The sequence below is a fragment of the Ursus maritimus genome, unplaced genomic scaffold, assembly GCF_017311325.1.
Source record: "Ursus maritimus isolate PB19 unplaced genomic scaffold, ASM1731132v1 scaffold_22, whole genome shotgun sequence".
NCBI classification, from domain to species: Eukaryota; Metazoa; Chordata; class Mammalia; order Carnivora; family Ursidae; genus Ursus; species Ursus maritimus.
Window position 1 is genome coordinate 29692284 of NW_024424675.1, and position 23118 is coordinate 29715401.

The 23118-nt window shown below is 38.3% G+C and overlaps 1 protein-coding gene across 2 annotated transcripts in view; it reads left to right on the plus strand.

The window, feature by feature from the left end:
- Nucleotides 1–23118, plus strand: part of TOP1 (DNA topoisomerase I) — an 87716-nt gene that overhangs the window by 53673 nt on the left and 10925 nt on the right. For both annotated transcript variants that reach the window (XM_040638311.1, XM_040638313.1), the window contains 5 exons: nucleotides 6545–6660; nucleotides 10554–10675; nucleotides 11600–11722; nucleotides 13447–13634; nucleotides 13918–14062. In XM_040638311.1, the coding sequence (XP_040494245.1) occupies nucleotides 6545–6660; nucleotides 10554–10675; nucleotides 11600–11722; nucleotides 13447–13634; nucleotides 13918–14062 (694 nt within the window). The remainder of the gene's footprint in view (nucleotides 1–6544; nucleotides 6661–10553; nucleotides 10676–11599; nucleotides 11723–13446; nucleotides 13635–13917; nucleotides 14063–23118) is intronic.

The following is a 23118-nucleotide window of genomic DNA, read 5'->3' on the forward strand; positions in this document are numbered from 1 at the left end:
AATAAATAAATAAATAAATAAATAAATAAATAAATAAAATGATAGGGAAAAAATTAAAAAATGACAGGGAAAAGACGGATTATTTTATAAATCATGTTCAGGAGACTGCCTATTTGTTTAAAAAAATAACCTCCACAAGAAAATCTGGATGAATATTTTAAAATTGTGGAATAATGAAGACCTTTGAGGCAGGACATGTGACCAGAGCCATAAGGAAAAGATTTACAAAAGATTTACAAAATTGATACATCAAAATTAAAGTGTTGTATGTGGCAAACAAACTCATGCCATTAAAAAAAAAAAAGGGAAAATATTTGCACTACAGAGGGCTAAGATTCTTAATGTGAAAAAAAGGTCTTTTAAAAATGAAAAGAACAGTCCTAGAAAAGTGATCAGTAAACATCTTAAAATATGGGCAAAGAAAAATGCCAAGAAAATAATGAATGATAAATCATTTTGTGTAATGTCTCTTAGATTAGGAAACATTAATGAATATCAGAATATCTAGAGTTGTGACTGAGAAAACAGGTGTCCTCACTGGGAGTGAAGATTCAGTCTTTATGGAGGAGACTAGCAATAGCAGGTTACTTTTGAGATGTGTGTGTAGGTGGGAAATTTTGTTTTTTATTTAATAAATTCTGGTGTTTGGAATTTTGAAATTAAGTATTTTTAATACTGGTACTTCTTAAAACTTTGTATGATTTAACTACTGTACCAATTATACATGATTTGTATTTGTGTTGAAAAGAGTCAAATGATCCAGAGGTGTGTAAGTTAGAAAAAAATGATTTCTTTTTCCAATTCCCATTTTTAACCTTTTCAGCTTTGAGGTAACCACTATTCATAGTTTGGTATGTAGACTTCCAGACCCATTTGTGTGCATTTACTCTGTGGCTTTTATAATTTAGAACAGTAATCTCCCCAGCATAGCATGCCTGAGAAAAAGGGAGAAATCAGTGACCAGGGAGGGGTCTGAGAGGAGCAGAGCTGCAGTGGCAGAAGTGCTCAACCAAGTTATGTAATTGGCATTGTTGATGTGACACATATGGGGTTAAAATGAAAGTGTGGAAAAGGAAAATCACAGAGCAAAGGAATCCTGGGCCTTTCCAAAGCAGAATCAGGAAACAAAAGGAGGGGCGCCTGGGTGGCACAGCGGTTAAGCGTCTGCCTTCGGCTCAGGGCGTGATCCCGGCGCTATGGGATTGAGCCCCACATCAGACTCTTCTGCTATGAGCCTGCTTCTTCCTCTCCCACTCCCCCTGCTTGTGTTCCCTCTCTCGCTGGCTGTCTCTATCTCTGTCGAATAAAATAAATAAAATCTTTAAAAAAAAAAAAAAAAGGAAACAAAAGGATAAGTTTTTATTTTCTTGTTCTTCCCTCCCCCCCCATTTTTTCCTTTGGAACTAATCAAAGGTTTTCAGAGATAGAATATTCACCTTTAATAAAACAAAATTTTTTAAAGATTTACTTATTTATTTTTAGGAAGAGCGGGGGGAGGAGCAGAGGGAGAGGTGGGAGAGAGAGAATTTCAAGCAGGCTCCCCACCAAGTGCGGAGCTCGACACAAGGCTCAATCTCATGACCCTGAGATCATGGCCTGAGCTGAAGTCAAGAGTCGGACGCTCAACCAACCGAGCCACCCAGGTACCCCTCAAACAATTTTTGAAGATAAAATGAAATGCCCCCCTCCTTTTTTGTTTTGAGAGGGAGAGCAGAACCAGAAGGAGAGAGAGAATCCTAAGCAGGTTCCTGTTGAGCCTGTCGTGGGGCTCCATCTCATGACTCTGAGATGATGACCTTGAGCCAAAATCAAGAGTCAGATGCTTAACTGAGCCACCCAGGCACCCCAAGATAAAATGAAATGATTATGTAAATTAGGGGGTATTAGAGGAGTCATGAGAATGGTGGGTTAGTAATTCATCAGTCTTTTATGTCTGGCAGGGTTCTTTGGTGGGTGCTCAATAAGTGTTTGTTGAATGAACAAGATTATTTCCTTATCAACACTAGCTCCCTACTGTCTTCTCTTTCTTCGGAGCCTTGGCTCTTGTCGGACCCTGAAGCAGATATACTCTTATCCTGGTCCAGCCTTGTGTGGAATTAGATACCCTGGAAGGGTCTAATAAAGTAATTTTGCTTCTGTGATTGAAATCCTTATCAGTGTTGCCACACATTAATTCTGAGAGACCATAACCTTTGATTTTTATTCTTATTTTAGTTTAAGTGGGATTGGTTAGTCTTTAAAGATGATTGGTTTGGTGGGGGGGGTCAGCAGTCTTTTCTACAGCCTCCAATGCATGCTGTCCTCAAGTCTGATTGTTAAATTTTGTGCTTTCTTAAGCACGTTGCTTGATGGCACACTGTAAGTTTTTATAAGTAGAGAACAAGAATGATCATCCTCTTAGCTGGTAGCTTGCCCTTTCTTCCTGTCATGGTAGGCTGCCTGCTGTACTCTGAAGTCAGTGGTCCAGTTCTCAGTGACTGCCACTGACAGCCTAGTCAGGGAGTGAAGTGGCATGGCAGATAGTCTCATTTTTTTAATTATTCCTCTTGCTCTCCCACTAAAAGAGACATACTTCATCAGTTTGGCAAACATGCAGATCTTTTGCTGCCCTCCAAAGTCTACAGATTTGTTAATGTTGCCAAAAAGAAACCAGCAAAACTTTGATCTTTATCTCCTCTTTGGTAATTGTGGAGAAGTGAAAATGGTTCAGATCCCATCTGGGTTTCTTTATTGTATCACATTTCCCCCATAGAAACAGTGTTAAAATTATTGGTGGTATGCTCAGGCTTGTGGGAAAATTTTATTAACCGAGATCCCCATTTTCATTGTAGGTGTGTGGAGTTTTAGGTCTGCCTTGAGTTAAATATACTTTTGTGTCAGGGCTGACCAGTTGGAACAGAAGTCCCATGTTTATTCTTCACACAAAGACTTAGAACCTGGGGAATTCGTTGCTGGGATTAGGTGACTTTTAAACAGAGGTTTCAGTCTCTTTTGGCAAAGGCAAAATGCTGTAAGAGGTTAGGGTTATAATGTAAGGAATTAGTGTTGAAACACCAGGACTCTCAAAAGCAATTATTAATAGTGATAAGAAATTTATGGGATATGGATTGATACTCTTCTCAAACCAGAGAAACTGTCCTTGATTCTAGAGATTAGCTCCAGGAAAGCTATAGTATGTGAGCTTTATTTCTGAATTTAAAAAATCTTAAATATGCATTTTACAGTGTATTGTGAGGTGCTTGTTAACTGCAAAGGAACTTGATTTCAAACAGCATATGGATGTTTACCTTCCTCTCTTACACCAGTTTCTAGCACTCTCCACCTTCCCCTTTTCGAGCATATTTTACTGTCAAGTTGAAAACTGTCTTGAATTCATAAGCCTGCCATAGAGAAGTCATTTTGGTGTCTAAGTACATGTTTTTCTTAATTTTGCTGGTGAGCCATTGATGCAGGCTTAAAAGAGCAACACTACTGTTTTTATTTGTATAGTAATAGTTGTTGATCCAATGATATCAGCCTCTTGAAGGATACTTTCTGTTTTAACTGAGGTTTAGTGTTAAGGGATTGAATTTATTTTAATTAAGTGGTAAGGAAGTTACTGTGAGTCCTCAGGATTAACATGTTGGAATAGGAAGAATTATAAAAACAGTTTGGAGTCTTAATTAAAAACCACTGGAGTTGATGAAGAATGGAACCAAGTCCTAGTATAAGGGAAAACAAGGTGCTCTGCACCTCCTCACATTTACTTTGTGACTGCTTCACATAGGTTTCTTGTAGCACATACGTGCCTACACACATCATACATACAGATACACATACATGTGAATTTTCTCTGATTTGGAGTATAATAGACTCTGGGATTTGGATGGGTCCCTGCATCTAGGCCTTTCCTATGGCGGTATCTAGTTGGGAGATCCTTCCAGTTTCATATGTAGAGTGGTAGGTTGGTTACTGAGGATAATGCTCCTTCTAGATTTAAGATTTTGTTAAATCTTGACTTGGAGGTTTTTTTTTTTCTAATTATTTTTAATTGTTGTAAAACATAAAAACATTGAATTTATCATATTAACCATCTTTAAGTGGGCGGTTAAGTGTATTAAGTACATTCACATCGTTGTCTGACCCTTACCACTACCATCCATCTCCAGAACTCTCTTCATCTTATAAAACTGAAACTCTGTTAAATGGCAACTCTCCCTCATTCCCCTTTCCCCTCGACCCTGGTAACTACCCTTCTGCTTTTTGTCTCTGTGAATTTGATTACTTTACATACCTCATGTAAGTGAAAATATACAGCATGTGGCCTTTTGTGACTGGCTTATTTCGCTTAAGAAAATGTCCCCTGTCCTCCAGGTTCATCCAGAATTTCCTTCTTTTCTAAGGCTGAATAATATTTCATTGTATGGAGAGACCACATTTTGTTTATCCATTCATCTATTGATAGATATTTAGATTGTTTCAACCTTTGAACAATTGTAAATAGTGCTGCTATGAACATTGGAGAATAAGTATTTGTTTAAATACCTGCTTTCAGTTGTTTTGGTTATATTCCTAGGAGTGAAATAGCTGGATCATATGGTAGTTCTGTGTTGCACTTTCCAGCAGTCATTCACTGTACTGATTTCCACAGTGGCTGTGGTTTACATTCTCGCCAACGGTGCATAAGGGTTCTAATTCCTCCACATCATAGTCAACACTTGTTATTTCCTGGTCTGTTTTGTTTTTATAATAGTCATCCTAATAGGTGTGTGCGGTATCTCATAGTTTTGATTTATATTTCCTAATGATTGGTAATGTTGAGCATTTTTTTCAGATGCTACCTGACCATTTGTATATCTTTGGGGAAATGTGTATTTGAGTCCTTTGCCGGTTTTTAAAATCGGGTCGGTTCTTTTGTGGTTGAGTTGTAGTTCTTTATTCTAGATGTTAGTCCTTTATCAGATATATGCTTTGCAAATCTTTTCTCTCATTTGTGGGTTGCTTCATCACTCTTATGTCCTTTGATGTACAGTTTTTAACTTTGTAGTCCAGTTGATCTTTTTCTTTTGTCACCTGTGCTTTTGGTGTCTTGTCTAAGAAATAATTGCTAAATGCAAAGTCATGAAGCTTTTGCACTGTGTTTTCTTTTAAGAGTTTCATAGTTTTAGCCTTTGTGTTTGGGTCTCTGATCCATTTTATTTTTTTATATAGTGTAAGGTAAGGGCCCAGCTTTATTCTTCTGCATGTGAATATCTAGTTTTCCCAATACCACTTGTTGAAGAGATTCCTTGGTCCATTGAATGGTCTTCGCACCCTTATCAAAATCATTTGACCATCTATGTTGACTTTGTTTTTATAGTGATGCTCTTATTATAGCATTTTGATATGTATAATTTTATTTAACATTTCTGAACTTTGTTTAAAACATTGGAGTTAGAAAAAAAGTATTGGAGTTAAAAGATGATAGGAAGTAATAGAATATGCATAATTAGCCTTTAGAAGGTTTCTATAGAACTTTAGGGCTTTTAATTTTAAAGTAGAAATAGAAGATTAGAATCTGTGAAGTTTTAAAATACCCTGTCTGTAAGACAGCTGACTCACAAAAAGAAAATGGCAGTGATGATGAGAAGGTCTGTCTAATTCCAAAAAAGAGAAAGACTTAGAGACATGTCAGCCAGTTGCAGTGCATGATCCTTAATTGGATCCTGGCCTATAAAATACATTTTGAATGTAATTCAGAAATTTTTAATACGGTCTAGGTATTAGAATGATGCTAATTTTTTTGGATGCGATAATAGTATTGTAGTTCTGTAACAGAATATCCTTATTTTTACAGACATTTGCTGAACTATTTAGAGGTGAGGTATCATATCTGCAATGTACATTGCTGAAATGGTTCAGCAAAAGATAGGAAACTTAGCATAATATTAACAATTGTTGAATGTAAGTGGTGGGTATATGGTGTTCCTTTTATTTGTCTTTGTTTTTCTGTATGTCTAATCATTTTTAAAGTAGAAAGGTTTTTTAAAACCTGTTTCCACAAAACTTTACATTCACTTACCAGGGTCTGCTAGATAGCTTTAGCTAACCCATAAGTACCCTAAACTCAGTATACCCCAACCGAACTATTATTTCCCCAGTCTTCTGTTGTATTATGTACTTTCTTATAGGTTTGTTTTTCCCCTACCTTCACCTGCCATCTCCATTCCCAGGAGGCCTTTTTCTATGTATCAGCAGCTAAATAATGCCTCTGCCATGTATACCATTGAGGTAAAACAGCTGTTTCCATTTCCATATCCCCCAGTTTTTGCTAAGCTCCTTGAGTGGGGATCCCTTGTATCCAGTCTTAGAACTGAACTGTTGAACTGTATTTTCCTGCATTCACCTGAGTATTCCATTTTATTTGTTGTGAGTGTTGGATTTTTCAAAGTGAAGAATAATGGTAATTTTGATCAGGCCTTGATGGGGCCCAGAGTTATTCTAGAGCACCAATCAATTGAGCAGATTAATTATTTGGGCATTTATTAGGTGATCACTAAATGAGGTTATACTTTTTCTTTTAAAGGTGGGAAGAAGAGCGCTATCCTGAAGGCATCAAGTGGAAATTCCTAGAACATAAAGGCCCTGTATTTGCTCCACCATATGAGCCTCTTCCAGAGAGTGTCAAGTTTTACTATGATGGTGAGTTGTTCCAAGGTTGTCTAACTCTTGGCCAAGAAAAGAGTCTGCTTCTATTTAGGAATAGAGAATGAGGAAGGATCTTGTGCTATATAATCCTTTCTGTTTATTTCATTTTGTTTTATTGTCCTTGTGTGGTTTGGGGGAAGGGTCATCAGGTGTTTACTTAACTCTTAAAGGCCTGTTTGGTGATGAAGAAGTACCTTGAGAAAGAGGCTGTTAATGTCTTAACTGCATGGTCCCAAAAATGTCCATCTACGTAGGTCACAGTACTTGGTCCCCGTAGTTAAATGTTTTTATCTGAACTCCATTTCTGAGGAGCTACTCTTTGTAAGATTTATTAGAAGAGCCTTACTTGAATGGTAGTATTTTACTTCAGCGATAAAATGTAAGCTGACAAGCTGTTCATGATGAGATATAGTACTAGTATTTGGTTGAAGATTAATTAGCCCTCAGCTTCTAGGTAGGTAGGGCTGGTAAGTGTCTGTCTCTAATTGTATGTGTAGCACAACACTATGTCTTTATGTGCAGTCCAATTTTATGGGCTGCTGTGAAGCAGCACCCTGCCTGGTTCTCTTAGAACACTCAGAATTGTCCATTAACTGCCATTGGTATTTTTGTCCTTGAGTAGAAGAATCTAAGAGTCTGTCTTGGGTGCTTTCAAACCAAGTGGTCTGCTGACCAAACTTTGAGAAATACTGGGCAGGAAAACTGCTGAAAGGCATCAGTGGTGAACACTTAAGAGAGTTCTGGTGCATCTCTTTTTCCACCAGCAGTGACCTTAGGGCCACAGATACTTACAGATAAAGGCAGTAGTTTATACTGAAAGGTTGGGTCTTGCACGTGGACATGTCAAACTTGGCAAGCTGTAATTCATTTTTTTAAAACGCTGTTTATTCAGTGTGCCTGTGTTTGACATCAAGACCCAGCAGTGGACAATACTGACGAATCCCTGATTGCATGGCCTTAATGACAAATGCTTGCATCAGATAAACATTCTGACTAGTGTTGACCATAGCACACAGGACAAGAGTTCTATTAGCCCTCGTAGTTGGTCATTCCTGGGATGCTCAACTATGACTCCAAACCCAAACTCCAATGAGGAAGAAGAGCCTAGAACCTTGAAGAAGACAATCCTGAAAGTCCATGTATTCTGTAGCTCAAGTCTAGGTTTACCAAGAGCTTTAGAAAGCTCAACTAGTAAAGCCCCACTTTGAGGTTCAAAATGATTTGAAGGAAAGCTAGATTCTCTAGTCTCTGGGTTCTCTCTCTCTCTCTTTTTATTTTTAAAAAGAATTTTATTTGTTTTAGAGTGAGAGGAGGGGGAGGGGCAAAGGGAGAGGGGAGAAAGAATCCCTAGCAGACTCCACACTGAGCACAGAGCCTGCGCAAGGCTCAATTTTACGACTCTTGAGACCACAACCTGGGCCGAAACCAGGAGTCGGACACCTAACCAACTGAGCCACCCAGGCGCCCCTGGGTGTTTCTTTTCAAGATGAGAAGCCAAGCGCTGAAACAGGCATCACTGGTCACTATGGTCCCTTCCTCCACTCTTGCTCAGTGCTCCATTATAGGAACTCCAGCTATATCATTTCCTCAGTAGGGTTTCTTACTGGGATTTCTTCCCTTTGCTTGTGTAAACTCCCACTCTGTAGTAAGTCAGGATGTTGTATTTGAATTATTAGTCCAAATTGATACTATAAGTCCTGCCTGCTCTCTAGGAAAGAGAGTGCTCAGACTCCTTTGGACCTGCGGGGGAGGTGGGGCACAGGCTGGCTGAAGCAGTGACTTGTCTCTGCTGAGAACTTCCAGTTTCCAGCTCTGACTCAGCAGTTTCTTCTTCCTGGAGCTCAGCCTTTTCCATAAAGTGCTCCCATTGCCAGGAACCTTCAAGTCATTCTCCCACCACTCTGCTGCTGGGGGAGCTGTCATTTCCTCTTTTGACGGCTCATGTAAAACAGGAGGCATCAAAATTGCTTCCTCTATTGGTACAGAATTCAGTAAAATTGCCCAAAGAGTCTCCATTTTTTTGTTTTTCAAATATTTGTTGATACCAGTTTATATAAGCCAAAAAGACCCAAGAACAGTTAAATTCTTTCTTGCCTTTTATTTTATTTTATTTCATTTATTTTATTTTTAAAGACTTAAATGTTTTCCTTTATATTAGAAAGAAGGATGTTACAACTTTACTGGCAACTCTAGTTCAGACCTGAGTTGGGGAGATCCAAAGAAGTGCAGGAAACCCTTGAAAGCTAATAACCCTATCCTCCCCAAAGTGTCTTCTTGCAAAGGCAGGAGCTTGGTGTGGGGGTTGAAAGGGGAAAGTGGCGCCACCTGTTGGCCATTTGAGTTACGGATTTCAAGCAGGTTCTTCCTGACTACCCTGACAATTTCAATTTTGTGCCACAATTTCCTTCATCCCTGCAATTAGGGATGATAACTTCCCAACCATCATGAAATCTTCTGAGTTTTGAAATGAGTGGATTTCTGGTTAAGTTTTAGTTTTCTATAATGAAAGTGAAAATCCTTGGTGAATTATTAGTACCTATTTAATAGTAAGGCAGTAGAATGGTGTTTAACCTCATTTTAGGTACAAATTATTATGCCATGGATTAGTTCCAGATGGTGTTGTAAAGTTGGATAGTCAAGAAAAAATGGAAATTGGCCCTAAGAGTACTATTAAAAATATTCTATTTGAAAAGTAGAGTAAACTCCCAAGTACTTTCCTTTATTGCTTTATTACTAATTAGCTATACACAAAACCCCTAGGCCGCATTCAGATTTACTTTAGAAGTTAGGAGTTTTCATTGTGTAACATCAGGATTCCTTTAGAACAGCTTTTACTAACATGTACACACTACCAAGAACCCCAGTCATCCCTTGTGATCTGTATGAGTCTTACTTCCCTGAAAGAGGCAACCTCATAGTGCCTATATTCCAGAGCAACCATCTCAAACTCTGCTATGCACATGAGCCACCTGGAGGTCTCTTAAAATGCACTTGCTGAATCTGTAGATCTGGGGTGGGGCCTGAGATTCTGCATTTCTTTTTTTTAAGGTTTGTTTGCTTATTTATTTGAGAGACTGAGAGCGTGGGTGGGGAGGGGCAGTGGCAGAGTCTTAAGCAGACTTCCCACTGAGCATGGAGCCTAAGGCGCAGGGCTCCATCTCAGGACCCTGAGATCACGACCTGAGCTGAAACTGAGAGCCGGATGCCCAACTGATTACGCCACTCACGTGCCCCAAAGATTCTGCATTTCTGACAACTCCCACGTGATGCCAATGCTGCTGGTCTGTGAACCACACTTTAAGTACAAAAGTTCTAGAGGAAGGTCTTATTTAGATTTTTCATGTGGGATATCTGGGCTTGCCTGCTATGGATATATATTATTTTATTCATATTCCACCCACCTAACTTCGAAGAAGAAAGATGCCTATTTCTTTTCCCCACAATTCCTTTCTTCCACTCTCTGCCCTATCCCTTCCTCCCCTTCTTGAACAGAGGCTGCTTAGCTTAGCAGTGGCAGGAGTCCCTCTGAGGATTTGATTTTTAAAAACCATTGAAGAGGTGTAAAGGACCCTGCTTGCTGAAAGGAAAAGGAAGAGTGGCTGGGCCTCCCCCAGCTCATCCCTGTCCTGAGCAGGCACCTGGGAACAGTTTACTGGCATAGTCTCCAAAGAATGACCCAGGTAAATATCTGCTAAAGAGAAGGAGAATTCATACAACTAGATATAAATCAGTGTATTGTCTTTGTTGTTGTTGTTGCCATGTGTCACCAGACCTTTGTGTACCTTGGGAAAGGAAAACCATCAGTTAGAAGACTTCTCCAGAGCTCAGTATTTATACGCAAAACATGAATTATACACCTCAATTTTTGGAACCGCTTTTTCCTCTAGGTAAAGTCATGAAGCTGAGCCCCAAAGCAGAAGAAGTAGCTACCTTCTTTGCAAAAATGCTCGACCATGAATATACTACTAAGGAAATATTTAGGAAAAATTTCTTTAAAGACTGGAGAAAGGTATTGTAGCCCATGTATTAATATCCTAGCACCTTGCAGAAGTATTAATCAAGTACTAAATTAATAAACTGTAACTTTACAAAAAATTCCGTGGTGTAAAATTTGAGCTTTATGAATTTTACTGTATTTAAAGGTTTTTTCCCCCCTATTCATTCACTATAATATATAGGGTTTCTATCCAACAAGGATACTTATATTTCTTTCTTCTCACACTCTCATATGGCTGCAGGAGGAAGTTTATTAGGCCAAACAAAAAAACCTTAGCCCTGGCTGAGCAGAGGAAAGTTTGTCTCTGCAGGACTGCCTGTCCTCTGTCTGCTGTTGCAAAGAGACATGTTAATGTGATGTCCCGTTCCCTTTTGATTCATTCTTACTTGCTTTTGGTACTTTCTGCTCTTGAAATCACATTTCCTACATCTGTCTAGGTGATTTTAAACAATCTCATTCTCAATTTGGATTATGTGGACAGAGGCTGAGCTGAAGCTTACCTTCTGAATAGCTCTGGAAATAACATTTAATAAGTGAGTAGAGCAGGGATAATGTTTCTAAGAGAGAATGAGTATGGAAATATTTCTCTCATTACTAAAGCAAATGATATATATTCATGTTTCTCCAACTGTGGGATACATATGCTTGCGGATGTGGCAGGGTGTAAGGAGCCCAAGAAATTACAAAAGAGTTCCATACCTTTTTCAAGGAAAAATCATGTAGAGCATTTTTCTATTAAATATTTTATAATAGAACAAAGTAATAAAGTTATGTTTCTTTTTTTTCAAAACTCATGAATTTAGATGGACTGACTACCTCTTTAGACACCTTTGGCTGAAAAAAATGGTGCTTTGCTGTAATCACAAAGAAACCTATGGGGTAAATTGTGTATTTACCTTCTTCTTCTGTCTCCCCCCCCCCCTTTTTTTTGACTAGGAAATGACTAATGAAGAGAAGAATATTATCACCAACCTAAGCAAATGTGATTTTACCCAGATGAGCCAGTATTTCAAAGCCCAGACAGAAGCTCGGAAACAGATGAGCAAGGAAGAGAAACTGGTACTACAGAATTTCTTAAACCTCTGGAGAACTTTGGAATAGTGTTTAGTTCATCTTATTTTCTTCTTGGTTTTTACAATACAGATTTTACTTTAGTAATTTCACATGGCTCTATACTAAAGATTTAGGATTCTTGGCCTAGTGAAGTTTAAATTTTCTTAAGGGTTTTACATAGACTAAAAATTGTGTATAATAGTCACTTTATTTAATGGCTCAACGTAAGAACCTGGTGCTCTTGTGACCTAAAATCCAGTCCATAACTCCAGTATTAGTATTTAAAGATGGGCAGACCGATGCAGTGGCTCCTGGATTTTAGGGTTTTAAGACAGCAACAATAATACTGCCTGTGTACCTCCCTGTTCTTGGTCTCTTTTACCCTGCAATCTAGCCATGCTCATCCATCTCCATCTCCACTCCAGAAGGATCTTTCCAGTATCCAGTGGGATGTCATTTTCTTCTAGGGTACCTGTAGGCAAACTATAGGCTGCCTATTTTTATTAAAAAGTTGTATTGGAACACAACCACATCTACTTGTTTACATATCATCTATGGCTGCTTTCATGTGACAGTGGCAGAGTTGAGTAGTTCCAACAGAGACTGTATAGCCCTCAAGCCTAAAATATTTTCTATCTAGAAAAGGTTTGCCAACTTTTGTTACAGAGAAATCCAGGCTAGAGTTCCTTTGTCTTGTCTGTGTCCTTTTTTTCCCCCCCAGGCTGGAGGTCCAGAAGTAATGGATTTTAAGGAATTTTAAAACTCTAAAGTTTCAGTACTTTAAGGGACTTGCATGTTTATGCAATTTAGGCCTTTGTATTCATTCTATAATTCATTGTTTGATGGTGCCAACTTAGCTGTAGTTTAAAAATTATGAGTTACTATAAGAATGATAATTGCATCAGACTTTTCAGTCTCAGTTTAGTCTTCTCAATATTCCAAATTAGTGAAACTTGGTTTATTCTTTACTTCAGGGGTGTTTTAAAACTTAAAAACCACTTTGGAGGGGCGCCTGGGTGGCACAGCGGTTAAGCGTCTGCCTTTGGCTCAGGGCGTGATCCCGGCGTTATGGGATCGAGCCCCACATCAGACTCCTCCACTGTGAGCCTGCTTCTTCCTCTCCCACTCCCCCTGCTTGTATTCCCACTCTCGCTGGCTGTCTCTATCTCTGTCAAATAAATAAATAAAATCTTTAAAAAAAAAAGAAAAGAAAAGAAAATATGGAGATGTTCTTTATGAGTCCTGTCATAGATTCTTCCCCATCTGCCATTCTGACACTACTCAACAAAATGATGTTAATTGTTTAAGTTATATTTAAAAATACCTAGGTAACGTGTTCTCACACATAAATCCTTTAAAATAAGAAAATCAGCTTTGAATCTGTAGTTGGATCAGTCCTCAAAGGTAGATATTTTGGGGAATTTTATTGTACTTAAAGTTTGAAAACTTTATTAGAGGTTATCCTTATTGCATTCCTCTCTTTTTCAAAAAAAATTTTTAAGAAGTTTAAGTAATCTCTGCACACAGCGTGGGGCTCAAACTCATGACCCTGGGATGAGGAGTCATATATGCTCTTCCAGCTGAGCCCACCAGATACCCACATTTGCATTTATTTGTTAGTGATTTTTTTAGACTTTTCTGTACCTTGAACTGTTCTCTAATAAGAGATAAAATATGAATAGGGAACAGCAATTTGAGCCCATTTTGAGTACTTCCTTGCTGTGTTCCAGAAAATCAAAGAGGAGAATGAAAAATTACTGAAAGAATATGGCTTCTGTATTATGGATAACCACAGAGAGAGGATTGCCAACTTCAAGATAGAACCTCCTGGGCTTTTCCGTGGCCGTGGCAACCACCCCAAGATGGGCATGCTGAAGAGACGGATCATGCCTGAGGATATCATCATCAATTGTAGCAAGTGAGCACAGTTCGTTGTTTGGGCCAGAAATCAAGGTTGGAGGGGGTTCCTTTGTTCTTGGGAGTACTGTTGCTGGGATTGTTCCGCAGGCTACACAGAGCTGTTGGGAACAACGTGGTATCTCCATGTACAGATCTCCAAGTACTTCTCAGTTACTGACTGGTGATGAGGAGGAAACATGGGAAATACATGCTCAACAGATTATCCACTTTAGATCACGAAAAGTGAAACTGTCCCTTGCTTCTCCTCATTTCACTGCCCTCCTGCTTTGTTATTTCCACAGAGATGCCAAGGTTCCTTCTCCTCCTACAGGACATAAATGGAAAGAGGTCCGACATGATAACAAGGTTACTTGGCTGGTCTCCTGGACAGAGAACATCCAAGGTTCCATTAAGTACATCATGCTGAACCCCAGTTCACGAATCAAGGTAAGGGGTAGCTAAGAGCTACACCTGTTAGTGGGGCTGATCTCTTGTTGAAATGTAGTGTTCTTGGTCTCTAGAATCACTGTGACAAATTACAAACTCTCCAGAAAGCATCTTCATGCTTAGCATTATCTGGTGACCTTCCTAAGAAATATCCATTTTCTGCATCACATTATAGTTGGATTCATTTATTAATTCACAAATATTTACTGAGATTCCAGTATGTGCCTGGCACAGTGTATGCATGATGTTAGGAATTGTGTTGGTTAACAAAACAGATGCAGTCCCTGCCTTCATGTTGCTTACTGTCTGGTGGTTGGAGTGTGATAAAGAATACAATAAACGTGGGGCACCTGAGTGGCATAGTCAGTTGAGTGTCCAACTCTGCGCTCAGCGCGGAATCTGCTTGGGACTCTATCTCTCTGAAATAAAATCTTCTTAAAAAAAAAAAAAGAATGCAGTAAATGTAAATTGGCCTCTATAGCTTTCTTCCTTACCTTTCTTGGCTCTGAGGAAGGGAACATGATTGCTCTAAATCCAGAAGTTGTAAAATCTAGAGTCTTACTTACTTCTGGCTTCCCAGGATTTCATCTGGGTAGGTTCTGCCAGGAGTAAATGGGATGATGTGTGTGAAAGCACATTGTAAACTGTTGTATACCCATGTGTTGCTGTTTATTACTACTATTATTGAAAGGGGAAAGCTGTCTTGGAAGGGCACTCAAGTTCTTATTAGCCTGCTAGGCATATCCTGCTTGGGAGAGTCCCATGAACTTCCTACCTCATATGTACTATGGAAATGTGCATAGCAACCTAAAAGAGAAATGAGCTCAAAAGAAAACAGCCAAGGAATTAGTTCTTTGTAGACTATGACTGTTAACATGCAGGGGACTGGGACTTAAAGACCTTGGTTTTTATTTTGTATTTTTATTGGTTTTATTTTTAAAAACCAAAAATCTTGGTTTTTAGGTTATTAAATACCTGTTAAGACATGAAAGCTGCACCTCAAAAGGCTGTGTCTTGTCGACACTAAACTACACTTTCTCTTAACTTAGAGTTCTTTGTTCTAATATGAAAAAGACCAACTCTGTATTTTCTGGCATTCAGTTAGAAATGTCACTTTTTCTAGTTTAGAGTAAGTATGGAATCAGAGAGAAAATCTTTATGAGCAGAAGTCCTCTAAAGAAATGTCCTCTTCTTCAGAAATAAAGGTGGATGAACAGTGGTTTTAGCTCTCACAGAACTCCTAGGCTAGTGGGCAAATTGGGTAAGAATTCAATTGTATTAGAAGAAAGGTAAGCATTAAGTATTTTTAGATAAATACAGCAGTTATTCCCAGCACTTAGAGATCAGGAATAACTTTATGAAGGAAATTAGATTACAGTTAGATCTTAAAAAGAGAGAGGTATTCCAAACAGCATTGTGTCATTACGGACAGAGAGGGAGAAGTATAAAAAGGAGTAACAAGAATTAGCAAGTGGTGATGTTTGCACAACATTGTAAATGTGCTATAAATGTCACTAATGGTAAATTTTACGTGTATTTTACACAAAGAAAAAAAAAAAACAAAATAATGGATATTAGATTACTTGTAAGTGTTTTCACCTAAGTTGACATTGGATTATCTTAGCAACCGTACCAGATACACTAATGCCACTGTTTTATAGATAAATTTGGTCTCTGAGAAGCCAGAAAACTTGCCTACAACCCAGTAGTTAGTAACTCTGACTTAGATCTTTAGCCTCTTGGTGCCTTCCTGTGATACTCTAATGCCGAATTGTGGCCAGCCTTAAGCGTCGTGCTATAAAGAGTCTGGCCCATATTCTGCGTCTGGTGGAGAACCATTGAAGGGCTTTGAACAGAGGAGTGTCTTGAACATAATAACCCCATTTCCGCAAGATTCACAGGCTTTATATGCATTCGTACCAGTAAACATAAACTCTTGTAGATGATGCAAAGGAAAAGTGCAGGGTACCATTTGAGAGTATACCAGGGTATCTGATTTGGCCTTGGGTTCAGGGAAGGCCTTTCTGAGGAAATAACATTTAAGATAAGACTTACAAGATGAATAGGATTTATCCATGGAAAGGAGAGGGGAATGGGTGTTCCAAAGAAAATAGCCTTTTGAAATCCCTGAGGTGAGAAAGAGTTTCGTGGTCTTGAGGACTGAAAGAAGGGCAGTGTAGTTGAAGTACAGTGAGCAAGAAAGGGGCATGAGGAGGAGGTTAGAGGGAGAAGCAGGCCAGATCTTCAGACTCTTCCTTAAAATTGTTTATATTATCCTAAATCCAATAGGATGGTACTGGGTTCTAACAAGGGGAACAATACCAGATTTGTGTTTTAGAAACCTGTGACGTAACTGATCATTCTGAGTGCTAAACTCTATGGCGATTGGATAGGACACACACCAGAAATAGGGATATCAATAGGATGCTGTTATAGTCCTCTAGGAAGCGAATGGTGATGGCTTGGACAAGATGATGTCGGTGCGGGTGGAGAGAGGTGAACAGATTCCAAATACATGTATGCTGCATTCTCTTACACCTGGGATTTAACTTGATTGTAGGAGAGCCTCCAAGGGTTGACATCTTTGTTGTTGATAGGCCAGGTGGAGGACCTCCAGGGCCTGAGAGCCACCAATTTATTCTTGACAATATCCAGATAACTCCCATATACTGTAGGGATTTGTGCAGGTTTTTGAATGGTGGTTATGGTAATGAACCCAGAAGACACGCACATGTAGGCCCTGCCTAGAATTTTATACCCAAGACAGGGAATCTTCTCAGCCGGGTTGGGATCCTAAGAGTCATGAAGATGGTTAAAGACTTGGGAAGTCATTCTTACTGTTAAGAGAAAAAGAAATGTGATTTCTTCAGCTTTTGCTAGTACTTGTTGGCTGTTTCCTGCTCAGCAGAGCAGTAGGAACTTCAGAGGTCAGGATCTGACAGTGCTTTGAATAGTCTTTAAATGCACTGCCAGCAGGAGAAGCATTCTCTCCATAAAAATAGGGGGTTAAAAGCATTAGGGCTTTTATTTTTTATGAAATATTTCAAATACATAGGAAAAGATAACAATACAGAGAAAGCTCATGCCCACCATCTGGCTGTGTCAAACTTTAACATCATGTCCTATTTATTCAGTTACTTCATTTTGTAAGAATATTCTGATAAACATAGCTGAAGCCCCCTATGTATTGTTCACCTCCTTCCCTGAAGGTTACTCTAACGAACTTAAGGTTTTCATTCTTGTATATATTTTTGTATTAAATTGGGTATGTTACTGAGATCATTCTACAACTTACTTATTTCACTCGGCTTTGGTTTTGATATTTTTATCTTGACATATACTTCTAATATATGTTTTATTTGCTAGATGGTGTTCTGTTTTATAAAAAAAACTTATTTTGTCAAGAGACATTTAGGGTTGTTTACAGTATTTTGTAATGAACACTGCTGGAATAAATGCATCTATCTTCCTTGTATATATGGATGAAAATTTCCCTTAAGGATTCTGCATTACATATTTTCAAATTGTTCTCTAAAGTGCCTTACGAGTTTACATCACCACTATTCCCCCAACAGTGTGCACACGTTTCTGTCTTCATATCCTTGCCAACATTTCTAAAGTTTTGCTTTTTGCATTTGGATCTTTGATCTACTAGAATGTATTTTTGTGTATGGTATGAGATTGAGCTCTAATATATTTTTTCAAATGAATAACCAGTTGTCCCAGAACTATTTAGTTATATAACCCTCTCTGTTTATATATCACATTTCTACATATATGTCAGTCTGTTTATGGGCTCTCTGTCCTGTTTAATTTGTTTGTCTATTTCTTCTTCAATAGCATACTGTCCTAATTGTTGTAGCTTTACTGACTAGGACAGATTTCCTTCATCTCATTCTTCAGAATTGTCTTGGCTGTTCTTGGCTCTCTGCTATTTTGCATTCATTTTGAGATAAATTTGTCACGTTCTAATAAAGACTATTGAGATTTTTATTGTATTGAATTTATAAATTAATAGGGGGGAAATTGACATTATTGAGTCTTCCAGTCTGTGAACATGTTATACTTCTCCATTAATTCATGTCTTTGAGTACACCAGCTAGTATTGCTTTATGATTTTCTCCATAGTTTTACATATTCTTAAAACGTTTTTTTCTTAGAACCCTTATAGTTTTTAGTGCTTATATTGAATGTGATTTTCTTTCTACTACACTTCTACTATTACTAGAGTGGTAATGCTGTTGATTTTTCAATATTGAGTTTGTATCTGACAACATTGCTGAGCTCTTACTCTAGAAGTGCCTGTGTCTTTTGGATTTTCTATATAGACAAGTAAATCACCTGTAAATCATTTCCACTCTTATACCTCCCTCTTTTTTTTTTTTTTTTTTTTTTTTAAGAGAGGGAGGGAGGGAGATAGGTGGAGGTAGGGGCAAAGGGAGAGGGGGAGAGAAAAATCTCAAGGAGAGTCCTCACTGAGGGAAGAGCCTGACACAGGGCTCAATTTCAGGAACCTGAGATCATGACTTGAGCTGAAATCGAGAATTGGATGCTCAACCAGCTGAGCCACCCAGATGTCCCTGTATCTCATAGGGACATCTTTTGCTTCAGGTTTTACTTTTTATTTTAAAAGAACCCACAGTCATCCATAAAACCCTAATCCTTTCTCCAGTTAGCAGTTGTCACAATGAGATATTTGATTAATTTCTGTACTCAGTACCTTCCCTTTAGGTTTACTTTTCTTGTTGAAGCACACTGCTCACTGTTTGTTTAGTGAGGATCTATAGGTAGCAAATTCTCCCTTTGTTTCACTGAAAATTTCATTTTCATCCTCATAATGTATCTTTTCTCCAGTAAAGAGTGTATCTTTATTATTCTGTTTCTCACTGTGGATATATTTGTATAGATACTTAGAGACTATGAGTCAGACAACTAATGTATTTTAACCTGTAAACTTTTGAGTGGGAGGTAGTTTTTGTCCATGTATCATTCCGTTTTGCTTTTTGCTCTCCATTTCTCTGCTTCTTCCTCCTAGGAGTCTTCTAGCCCTGTTCAACCCAAGCTAACACAGGCGCCCTGGCTTTAGCTCTCCTCATCTTGCTTGGAGCACTTTCATTGCTATATGTTTGGAACAACGTAAGGATTAAAGCATGATTTCACTTACCTGATCTGACCCAAAAGTCTATAAAGATAAGTTTTTGTAGTAGAGAGTGAAGGGTGGTAATTGGTGGTTTTACTTCCTGGCAGACTTTAGATCCAAAACATGGAAGACTACTGTCCTGGGGCTTTGTTCTATACCTTTCTGCTCAGCCTCCAGAGACTTCTCCTATTCTAAGATTCTTTGCTTGCTTTTCTGTCTATATTTTACTTATTCACTTCCCCCATGTAATATTATTGTACCATTGTACCCCATCTCTGCTCCATTAAGAAATTTAGCATCAAATATGATGTGACTTAGAGATTTTTGATAATTTGAAAAATTGGGTAATCAAGAGTTAAAAAAAAAAAAAAAGAAAAGAAAGCACAACTGAAGTGTCCCTTTAATGTCCCCCTTTCTGGAAGCTTGGATTCCTTGCAGTCAGAGCTGGGTTTATAGTACAGGTAGCCTCACAGGTCATTGAAAGGATCAGGACTTTTGAGAGCATAGGAATGTGTGCTCCAGGTAAAGACTATCCTGAACTCAAGACTATCCTGAACTCATTCACATTTTTCTGGCTTATCCTGGTTTGTTCTACTTTATTCAGACATCTTCTTGCAGGTGTTTCCATTCCCTTCCTCTTCCACTCTGTACTTGGGCCCACAGAATCTGAAATAGCAGGAAAATGGCAGTCAGCCTTCTGGAACCAGTAGTTTCAACAAAGCTCTCTGATTCCAGATAAACCATAGATCCAGAGGTTACAAAACAACTGCATGTTAAAGGTACTCAACTGTTAAGTCCAGCCCACTGCCAAGGTTGGAAACATTATGTAGTCTCATAACCTGTAACGTAACGTTTAGTAAAAGTGAGGTTCTTCAACCAGTCTTAACTTTACAAATAAAATTTGTCATTTTTTTCTTTAAATGAAGTACAACAAACTTCAGAATCAGGTGTCGATATTACATTGCATTCAGTGCTACTAAAATATTCTTAGGGTGAAATACCCATTTCTGCCTTTTCTCTCTTTAGAGCTTATAATTCTGTGAGGTTTTGGAGATGTATATACCAACAACCTTTTAAATGTAACCATCTGGTTGTTGAAGGGCTGGATTGAGAAAATGTCCTTTTAAAACTATATATGCTTAGGAAGCTCTTGATTTTGGTGTTTTATTAGAAAGAGAAAATAAGACATATGCTTATTTTTTAAAAATTCTGAGCCTGACTTCTTCTGCAAAATTCTAAAGTATAAGAAATAAAACACTAGAACTTCTAGATGATATCATGGTAGAACATTTTCATGACCTTGGTGTAGATTTCTTAGGACACAAAATAAACACTAATGGTAAAAAAAACAATTGACAGAGTGGAGTTCATTAAAATTAAAAACTTAGATTCAACAGAGGACACTGTTAAAGACAGGCTGGGAGAGAATATTGGCAGCATGTATATCTGACAGAAAACTTGTATCCAGAATACACAAAGGATTCTATAACTCAATAATAAAAGACAAAAATCCCCCGTAAAAAAGTGAAAGACTGGGACAGATGTTTACAAGATAGAGGAATGGCCATTTTTATAAATAAGCACATGACAGAGCTGTCAACGTCACTATCAGTGGAATGCAGATTTAAACCACAATGAGATGCTAATTCCAGTTCTAGGTATTTTTGCCCCAGATCAAATTGAAAACTTATGCCCACAAAAAGACATGTACAAGAATGCTTATAGCAGCACTATATTGTGCAAGTCTCAAACTGGAAACATTATAGGGGTCCATCAACGGAATAAACACATGGTCTCATTAGAGACATTAGGGATAGTTATAGATGACACCATATATACCATCAGTTGAAAGGAGTGAACTGATAAATGCAGCAACATGGATGCATCTTTTTTTTTTTTTTTTTAAGATTTTATTTCTTTAAGAGAGTGCTGGGGGAGGGGCAGAGGGAGCGAGAGAATCTCAAGCAGACTCCACGCTGAGTGTGGAACCCGACATAGGGCTCAATCGCACAACCCTGAGATCATGACCTGAGCCTAAATCGAGTCGGACACTCAACCAACTGAGCCACCCAGGGACGCCAACATGGATGAATCTTAAAAACATGGTGAGAAACCCAGACACACGAGTCTATACTATATGATTCCATTTATATAATACTCTAAACTAGGCAAAACCAATCTATGATGATAGAAATCAGATTAAAGGAACAGTGGTTATTTAGTCGGTGATTAACTGGGAAGGGGCATGAGGGAACTTTCTCGAATGATAGAGAATATTCTCTGTCTTGATGGGGTAGGGTTACATGGGTTATGAATTGTCAAAACTGATCAGACTGTATGCTTAAATCCGTATGACATAAAATCTTTTTTAAAAGATTTATTCAGAATGGAAAATGAATAGGAAATAGTGGAATAAAATGCACTACTTATATCTGGAAAAGAATTTAAATATATAAAGACCTCTATATATCAGCAATAAAAAGACAGACTTTTTAAAAATGGGCATGTTTGAAAAGCTGGTTGGATTTTCTCTTTAAACATGGTATTATTATATAGGGCCAGTTTGTTGTATCTTTTGTTTAAATGATAGATGTTTGGAGTTCAGAATGCCAGTCACCCCTTATTTGGTATTTTACACAATGGTGAGCCTAGCATTGGGTGTAGAGACTACTTAAAAAAAAAAAATCAATCAATCTTAAAAAAAAAAAAAAAAAAAAAAAAAGAGCCACTTAAGAATATTGGCAAATGTCATTCCCCAAGACAAATCTCTGAGAGAGGATTAGAGAGTAGGATTTCGCTCATCTCCCACTTTGTATCCTGAATCCAGATCCTGACCCCATTTACCCACTGTGCTTAATGAGTAAGCAGTTATATTAGAAACAGAAAATATGGTAAGCCCGCTAATTAGAAAAAAAAAAAATCATTCAAAGAATGTCCTTTTTAACTAAACCAAATTAGATTCTATCCAGTTTGGATAGGGGAAGATGGGAAGGGCCTAAAGGCAGTCCCCCTATAGTAGTCACCTTGTTTTACTGAGTTGGTTTTGATGAAGACCTTGTCTGGAAGACTGAAATGGGTATTTTATCTTCTAGTAGTCTGAGAAAGCTTGTTCAAGTGCACTTAACTGTCTGGATTCTGTTTAGAGAAACTGAAGGCAGCAGGGATAAGCGTACTTCCTGGAGGCCAGCCTTCCCCTATACCTAGACAAGGTGGCTTCTGCCCCTGGCCCCATCTCTGTATCCTTATTTGAGAGAATCCTGGGTCCTTGTGTCAAGAGCCCAGCCAGCCGGTGAAGAAAAGTTGGTTTTGTGGTATCCTCTGTGAATGATTTATTTGTTGGGTTTTTCTAAACCTTGTTTCCAGTGGCATGACTAAGGAACTGTGCAATTTGGGACTTTGAAGACTTGGAGTCAGGCTTTGGTAGGCCTGTGTGCTTTAGTGATGACCAAGAGCCCACTCCTGAGCTAGAGACTGTAATACTGAAGATTAGTCTTTCTTGTCTAATCTTGCATGTGTGTGTGTATGGGGGGGGCATGATTGTCATGGAAATTTATTATTGACTTGTACATGAGGACAGCTGGTATCACACCTTTCTCTTCACCCTCTTAAATATCAATATGTACTTAGAAAAATCAGTGAGAAATTTTCAGTTTCCCATTGTCAGGAAATAGAACTTAGATATTTCTTCTTAGATATTGTGTCACCAACTGCTAAATCGCCCACCCACAGCAACAAGTAGTTACTGAACCTCTTGTTTTGTAGCCAAACAAGTACATACAACTTGGCCACACACAGTTGTGGGAGAGTGCTGATGAATCCTTAGCGTACCAGGGTAAGCTTGCATTTCTGAGCCTTGTTAGATCTAAAAGTAGAAGGTATTTCTTGGTTTCACATAGCCCACTTTCCTGCATGCTCA